Source organism: Saccopteryx leptura, chromosome 1, assembly GCF_036850995.1.
Source record: "Saccopteryx leptura isolate mSacLep1 chromosome 1, mSacLep1_pri_phased_curated, whole genome shotgun sequence".
NCBI lineage: Eukaryota > Metazoa > Chordata > Mammalia > Chiroptera > Emballonuridae > Saccopteryx > Saccopteryx leptura.
In genome coordinates, this window is record NC_089503.1 from 28520203 (window position 1) to 28528552 (window position 8350).

The 8350-nt window shown below is 37.9% G+C and overlaps 1 protein-coding gene across 1 annotated transcript in view; it reads left to right on the forward strand.

The window, feature by feature from the left end:
- The window catches only part of FBXO3 (F-box protein 3), a 37438-nt gene extending 30864 nt beyond the window's left edge, over nt 1–6574 (forward strand). The window contains exon 11 of the mRNA XM_066363512.1: nt 4823–6574. Within this exon, the coding sequence (XP_066219609.1) occupies nt 4823–4993 (171 nt within the window). The 3' untranslated portion in view covers nt 4994–6574. The remainder of the gene's footprint in view (nt 1–4822) is intronic.
- The last annotated feature ends 1776 nt before the right edge of the window (nt 6575–8350 follow it).

The window sequence follows — 8350 nt, forward strand, 5'->3', positions numbered from 1 at the left end:
TAAATGTTGAATTTATTGGCATAAAGTTGTTCACAAGATTCCTTTGATAATCCTTTTAATGGCTGCAAGAGTCATTCGTATCTCCTCTTTTGTTCTTAATACTGCCAATTTATATCTTTTCATCTTGTTAGCTGGGGTTGTCACTCTTACTGACCATTTAAAGCAGGGGTCCCCAAACTACGGCCCGCGGGCCGCATGCGGCCCCCTGAGGCCATTTATCCGCCCCCGCCGCACTTCCAGGGGCACCTCTTTCATTGGTGGTCAGTGAGAGGAGCATAGTTCCCGTTGAAATACTGGTCAGATTGTTGATTTAAATTTACTTATTCTTTATTTTCAATATTGTATTTGTTCCCATTTTGTTTTTTTACTTTAAAATAAGATATGTGCAGTGTGCATAGGGATTTGTTCATAGTTTTTTTTATAGTCCGGCCCTCCAATGGTCTGAGGGACAGTGAACTGGCCCCCTGTGTAAAAAGTTTGGGGACCCCTGATTTAAAGGAACAATTCTTGGTTTCAGTAATTGTTTGCTCATTTTCTATTTTCATTGATTTATGCAGTCATCTTTATTTCTGTCCTCTTACTTACTTTGGGTTTAATTTGCTTTTTTTTCTAACTTCTTAAAGTGAAGTTTAGATTATTGATTTTAGACCTTTTTTTCTCTGTAAGCACCATTTTAGCTTTGCTATAGTTCGGAAATTCTGATGTGTTACATTTCCTTAATCTTTGGTTCAAAATATTCTCAGATTTGCCTTGTAATTTAATTTTGATCTATGACTATTCTAGAAATGTGATGATTTCTAAATGTTTGGAAATTTTTCAGTTATCTTTTGATTATTGATTTCTAATTTTGTTATGGTTAGCGCACTCTCTGTGTATAATTTCAGTCCGTCTTTAAATGTTTTATGGCCCAGAATTATGGTCTATCTTGGTAAATAACCCTTGTGTATTTGAAAAGAATATATGCTGTTATTTGGGGGAATATTAGTCTATAAGTGACAGGTTGAACTGGTTGTTTTTCAAGTCTTTTATACATTTACTGATCTTTTTTGTCTTTGTTCTATGAGAGATGATTGTTGTAATCACCAATTGTCTACTTCTCTTTAATCTTTCAGATTTGCTTCATGTATTTTGAAGCTCTATAATTATATGCAGATATACATAGGATTGTGCTGTCTTTTTAATGAAGTGCTTGTTTTATTGTTATGAAATCTCTGATAATATTCCGTGTCCTAAAGTTGCTACTATCCTGACATAAAGTGTAAAGAGTGTTGAGATTTGTTGGGTCAGGCAGTTATTATTGGGTCCACTTGATCCTGTGGAGGCTTGTTTTCAATGTTTGTTAAGGTGAATATAAAGTAATCTTTACTTAAGGACAGTCATTTCAAACTTTTCAGTCTCATGACCCCCTTAAGCTCTTAAAAGTTATTGGATATTCCTCAAAATAAGTAAAAACAGACCTACCATATGCCCCAGCAATTCCACAAAACAAACTCTTAGATACAGAGACCAAAATGATGGTAGCCAGAGGGGAGAAGGGTGGGAAAATGAGCAAAGAGATGAAGGGATAAGAAGTACAAACTGCCAGTCTGATCAGATGGTGGCACAGTGGAGGGGCATCAGTCCGGGACACAGAGATCCCTGGTTCGACAGCCTACGGTCACTGGCTTGAGTGCAAACTTGCCAGCTTGAGTGGGGAATCATTAACATGATCCCAAGGTCTCTGGCTTGAGCCCAAAGATGTTCACAAGATTCCTTTGAAAGATGGCTGGCTTGGGCCCAAGGTCCCAGGCTTGAGCCAAGGGGTCACTGGCTCAACTTGAGCTCCTCTCCCTCTTGCTTCACATAGGAGAAGCAATCAGTGAGCAACCGCAAGTGCAGCAACTATGAGTTGATTCTTCTCATCTCTCTCTCACTTTCTCTTTTTCTTTCTCTCTCAAATCTGAAAAGATAAATAAATAAAAGAAGAAGTACAAAGTGCCAGTTATAAAATAAGTCACAGGGAATGTAATGCACAGCATAGGGAATATATAGAAATACAACAGACTAATTTGAAAAGATATATGCACCCCTATGTTCACTGCAGCATTATTTACAATAACCAAGATATGGAAGCAACCTAGGTGTCCATCCAAAGATGAACGAATAGAGATGTGGGGTGTGTGTGTGTGTGTAATGGAATATTACTCGTCAATAAAAAAGAATTAAATCTTTCCATTTGCGACAACATGGATGGACCAGAGGGTATTTTGCTAAGTGAAATAAGTGAAAAACAAATGCCATATAATTTCACTTATTATGTAGAATCTAAAAACGAAACACAATACAAAACAAACTCGTAGGTACAGAAAACAAACTGATGGTGGCCAGAGGGGAAAGGGCTGGGAGAATGTAATAACCATGAGAATGTAATAACCATGTATGGTGACAGATGGTTTCTAGACTTCCTGTGGTGACACTTCGTAATGTGTGTGTGTGTGTATGTATGTATATACATACACACACACACATACATATACGTCTAATCACATTCTTGTATACCTGAAACTAATATAATATTGTATGTCAAATTTAATTAAAAGAAAGTTATGAGGACTCCAAAGAACTCTTGGTTATATGGGTTATATTGATATTTATCATGTTATAAATTGAAACTGAGAAGTTTTATATTTACTTACTCCTTTTTTTAAAGTTTAAAATTTTTAAATTTATAATTTTAAATTACAATAATAAACTCATTACATGTTCAACCCTCTCTTAACTATGTTCTTATTTAATAAGTTTTAGTGTCTTCTAAACCACAAATAATACATAGTATAAAAACTTGACCTGCCTGTGGATAATGTGTTTTTCTCTATCAGGGATGAGAAGTCAATAAACATAAGTGAGAATTCTGGACTTATTTCTAATCAACACAAAAGAGGCAGTGGGGATTGTATATCTGTTGTGTTGTACTTGTGTTTACCTTTCCTGTTTAAATGTTAATTTTCTTGATATGGAAGTTGAATTGTTCTCCTTTTGTGTCCTCTAACAATATTATTAATTAGGAGGCTTAATCCTTCCTCTTGCTTTATACTTTGAATGCCACTTTAAAATATACTTTTGGTTGTTCATAAGCCTTTTTTGGTCTAGGTGGTTTGTTTTTAGACCCTGTAGAGGCGTCTACTGCCGATTTACTTCTGTTGTCTGTGTGTTCCTCTCTGTCTGCTGTTTGTCTGCACACTCACCTGTGATTGTCAGCAATCTCCATCTTTAGCCACATTGATTTCTTTAACAGTTTTTCTCTTTTCTTCTTCATTAAGATAATAATTATACACCAGGATTTAATGTTTTAGAACTTCCTAATCCTTCTCCCCCGCCCCTTTTGGACTTGCTGTTGAATTTCGAAGTCTTCATTCCCTAGATTAAAAAAAAAGATCCAGAGATAAAAATAATAGAATAATTTTATATTTATGGCTATTGTCTCTGGTTATTGTTGTTTGTGTTATAATAAGTCCCAGTGATAATACCTTTGACAAATCCTAAAAGACAATACCTTTCTCCCACATCAGTTAATTTGCATGTTCAACAGATATTTATTGATAAGTACATACAAGGTGCTGAGGAAAATGCAGTGAACTGTACAATTAAAATCTGTCTTGGAATTGATATTCTAGTTAAAAAATACAAAGTGTAGCAAATCAATACTATGTACAAAGTGTAGTAGTAATATATGCTCTGGAGAAAAATCAGAGTAAAGGGGATAAGGAGTGTCCTGTTGGGTTGCATAATATAAAGATGTATCAAGAAAGACCTCAGTGACATTTAAGTTGAGACATGAAAGAAGCAGAAGGAGCCCTTGCATTTGAGGGAGAAGGGTGTTCTAAGCTAACAGGCAGCAAGGGCAGCGGTGCTGACACAGACACACTATGTGCCTCTCAGGTGTTTGAAGAGCTGCAGGGAGGCCGGTATACTGGAGGGCGGGGAACAGGGACAGTGGTTGGAGGTAACACCAGAAGGTTAGTAGTGGTGCTGTGTCATGAAATATCATAAAAGCCTTGGTGGAAAGACTAGCTGACACCACATCCCAAGTTTCCCAATGTTTCCTACATTACTAGCTAGGACCTCCTGGCTGTTCCGAACTCTGTCCAATACAGCAGCTCCTCTCATTGGGTTTTTGAAAGTGTGATAGAGCAAACTGACAGCAGAGAAAGTCTAGACTTGATTAGGGGCACTGCTTCAAAGGAAGTTTCCAAGAGATGTGCACTTAGTGCATTTACAGCATCACCAGTGCTCTATTCTGAAAGCCTTGGACACATTGATTTAAAAGTAAAGGCTACTACTAATGGTGATTGAATTGAAAAGTGTCTTTATATTGTAGTTAGGTACTCAATAGAAATCTTAAACCTGTTGACAGTACATAAAAATTACCAGTAGAGGTCATACTTTATTAATATTTTCACATCTTTTCTGTAAGCGTATAGCTAATAAGGAATTGTTACTTAATATATTAATATGGTAAATTCAGTAAGATTTATCTTGAGTTGTTGGGGGTGGTCTGTTTGCTACATTATATATGAATAACAGCTTCATGTAAAAAATAAGTACTGTATTAATGAAATATGTTTACCATGAAAAACCACCTTGGGCACTTTTAAACATGTAATAGAATATACACTCTGGAATCTTCCATCAGCATGTGCATTATGAAAATGGGCTGTTCAAGTCTATAAAAATTCATGGTTGGCACATCTGGTTGTTTAGAGTTTAGATAAATGAGAATTTGCATTAAGTGAGTATACAAACTGATGGAAGTTCTTATCAAAAGACTGTTTTCTCTTTCAAGGAAATGGGTCCTGTTGAATATGAAGAGATGGGCGAGGCAGAAGAGGAGGAGGAAGACGATGATGATGATTCGGCAGACATGGATGAATCGGATGAAAACGATGAGGAGGCCAGGCCGAGGAGGGTCTTCGATGTGCACATTCGCAGACGCCGCTACTCTCGCCTTTTTTAGCAAGCCTCTGCTAATGGAGGCGCTGGCATGAACCCAGCCTGTTAAATAGATTTCTCAATAATGTAAATAAATTGTTCTCAGCATATAGCAAGAAAACGAGCATGAAATATCGTTCCAGGTCCTGGGTTTTATGCAACTCTTCATTAGGAATTGGATTGTTTGGGTTTACTTTGTGTTTTTGAGGTAGAGAAGGAAATGGGATCTTTTTTTTTTTTCTTCTAACAGTCAGTGGGGGAATAGTTCTCTAGCTAAGGAATGGACATCTCTTTATTTAAAACCATTTTTTACTTATAAAAATATGGAAGTGGGAGGGAATTGTTTTTTGAATAAGGGTTTAAAATATGGCAGAAATACCTACCCAAGGATAAAAACTGTGACTGAAAAATTCTGTGAAAAGACTTCTTGCAGTTATGAGTTCTTTAGAAATGAACATTATTTGTAATTAGGCTAATCCATTTAGTGATTCCTATATATTTTGTACTCACAGGGGAACTAATTGACTAAATAGCTTGAATGCTAGTTGTTTTGTCCTTTCTTAGACAATCTATCCTTGAATTTAAAGTTTTTATCACTATAGCATTGAATTTAAAGTCTTTATTACTATGATCTTGACTTTGAATTTAGTCTTCAACTCTCCCAACCTTGAATTTAATTTAAAGTTGTCAACATACTTATATTGTTCACAGATGCATCATCTTTAAAATGTAGAGTGTAAAAGTTTGTATTGTGTTGTTTATTAACAAAAAAGTATTCACAATGTCTCATGTAGTCTAAATTTGTAAATACTGCTTCTGTTTTGTTTTTCCTTTGTACACTTGACTGTCTGACTTTGTGATAAGTGACATGAATTTTATGTTAAAATTAAGTATGTTTTTTTGAAATATGGATTTTTTTTGTAATTATATAATTGAGAGTTTGGAATGAAATCCTACAAGTGTCAAAAACTCACATTTTAAAAATGAATTATGGTTTTGATGCTGTATTTTGTATAATTGCCTACTTTTCATAAACTAATATTAATAAGCCTTTGCTCTTAAGATGGAAGAGGAGAAGGAAACTGTTGGCCTTTTGCTTGCAGCCCATTCAGGGTCACTTTCTGCCTCCTGGTTTTGGTAATCTCTCAGGCGCCCTCCTTTACATTTCTCCCCAGAATGGTTCTTATTAGGGAAACTATGGGTAGGGGAGGTGGTGTATACAGGGTGAAGCAGCTGCCATCAGAGACCACGAAGTCAAACTTACCCTTTCATATTGGCACATCTCGAAATGTTCTGAAATGGATTAAGTTCTTCCTGCTTATTCTTTTTAAATAATTACCAGTTTTCCAAATTCTTCTATTATGCCTATCTCTTATTTTAACTTTCCTGTTAAAGTAATAATTTAAAACTAGTTAATGTTGGCTTGACCTGTGGTGACACAGTGGAAAAAGCACGGACCTGGACTGCTGAGGTGGCCAGTTGGAAACGGCATGCCCAGTCAAGGCACATACAGGAGAGTCGATGAGTTAATGCTTCCTGCCGCCCCCAGCACCTTTCTATCTAATCTCCCTTAAAAAAAAAAAATCAATCTTAAAAAGCAAATAAACTAGTCATGTTGGTTGTCTGGCCAGTGGCGTGCAGGCGTCCCCAAACTACAGGCCGCATGCAGCCCCCTGAGGCCATTTATCCGGCCCCCCACCACACTTCCGGAAGGGCCACCTTTTTCATTGGTGGTCAGTGAGAGGAGCACTGTATGTGGCGGCCCTCCAACGGTCTGAGGGACAGTGAACTGGCCCTCTGTGTAAAAAGTTTGGGGACCCCTGGTAGAGTGTCCTCCCAGGGCGCAGAGGTTGCTGGTTTGATACGGAATTACCAACCTGATCCCAGTGTTGCTAGTATAAGCCCGGTCAGGGCACATATGAGAAGCAATCAGTGGGTGCACATCTAAAGTGAAATGAGTTGATACTTCTCTCTCCCTCTTAAAAAAAGCAAAACAAAACTAGTTAATGTTGGAAATTAAACCTGGCCCAGGATTCCTTGCATGTTTCTCTTTTTCTGGGTGATCACTCCTTTCTCCCAGATACCCCCACTCCACCAGTCCTGGCTTCTCAGGTGCATTAGCCTTGCTTATCCTCTCATCAAAATTCACATTCTCTTAGTATGTTGCATGAGTAACCTCTAGTACATACTAAGGTATTGATGCCAAGCTCAGATTTTTTATTTCATTGGCAAAAAAATGTGTATTCCCACACAAAAGGGGTCTGTTAATCAAACTTTTATTGAAGACTGTTTCTGGCTCCAAGGTCCCTAGAGAACACCTATTCATTTATGATATCTAAAGCTTGATGTATCAGGATAAAAAAAACAACTAAATAAACAGCTTGAACAAGTTTTTTCCTTTTGTGAAAGAAAAGTCAGGTGATATGGTTGGCCCAGTGGTGTCAATTCCTTCCATCTTTGTTCTGCCATTCTTGGCACAAGTTTAATCTTAAAGGTCACCTTATGGTTGCAAGATACAAGCTACACTCATTGTGTTCCAGGAAGGATGATGAGGGGAAAAAAAATTCAATGGAAGTAAAACAAAAACAAAACAGGAGATGTAAAGCAGCCAGGTCTCTAGTGGGGTAAGTAGAGAAGGTGCAGGAGATGCAGGAGTCAACACAGGCAGTATGGAGACCTCTTTTGAAGGAATTACGGATGGCCCAAGTAGGACGTGCCACAGGCCTGGATTAGGGCAGTCGCAGCAGGAGTACTGAAGAAGCTATGAAATAGAGGTAACTAAATGATGAAGTAGGCAGTAGTTGATTAGATGTGAGGGAGTGGGAAAAATCAAAGTTGGTTCCCAGGTTTCTGCCTTAATTTTTTTGTGGAAAAAGTGGAACATTGGAAACGAGTTCAAATTTTGGACACATTTCGAGTTCAAGATGTCTGTGGGACATGGAGATGTCCAGCAATCAGTTGGATATGAATATGAAGATGGAGGAAGTGGTCGAAAGGTTCTGGGACCCGGCAGGAGTCACATCAACCATGCAGAGGCCAAAGTGTGGAAAAGAGGATTTATCGCAAGCACCTAGGTGCAGGTGGGCTGAGTCAACCCTTAAGCAGGGATGAGAGGGTTAGTTTTATAATCTGCTGCTGCCTTCTGGCGGTTTCTGTTGACGCTAGTTACCAGGCCTCCGGCCTGGGCTTGTAGTATTTTGTTTCGGGTTCTGCCTCCATTGGTAACAGGCTCCTGTTTGATCAACTTAAAGGTTAAGTACAGTTAATCACATACTGACTGACAAAGCGTTGGGAGGGGGCAGTTTTGAGTCCTGAGGATACATTTTGCCTTAACTGTGGTCAGGGCTGAAGGATAAATATTTGCAAATAATCTGCAAACATG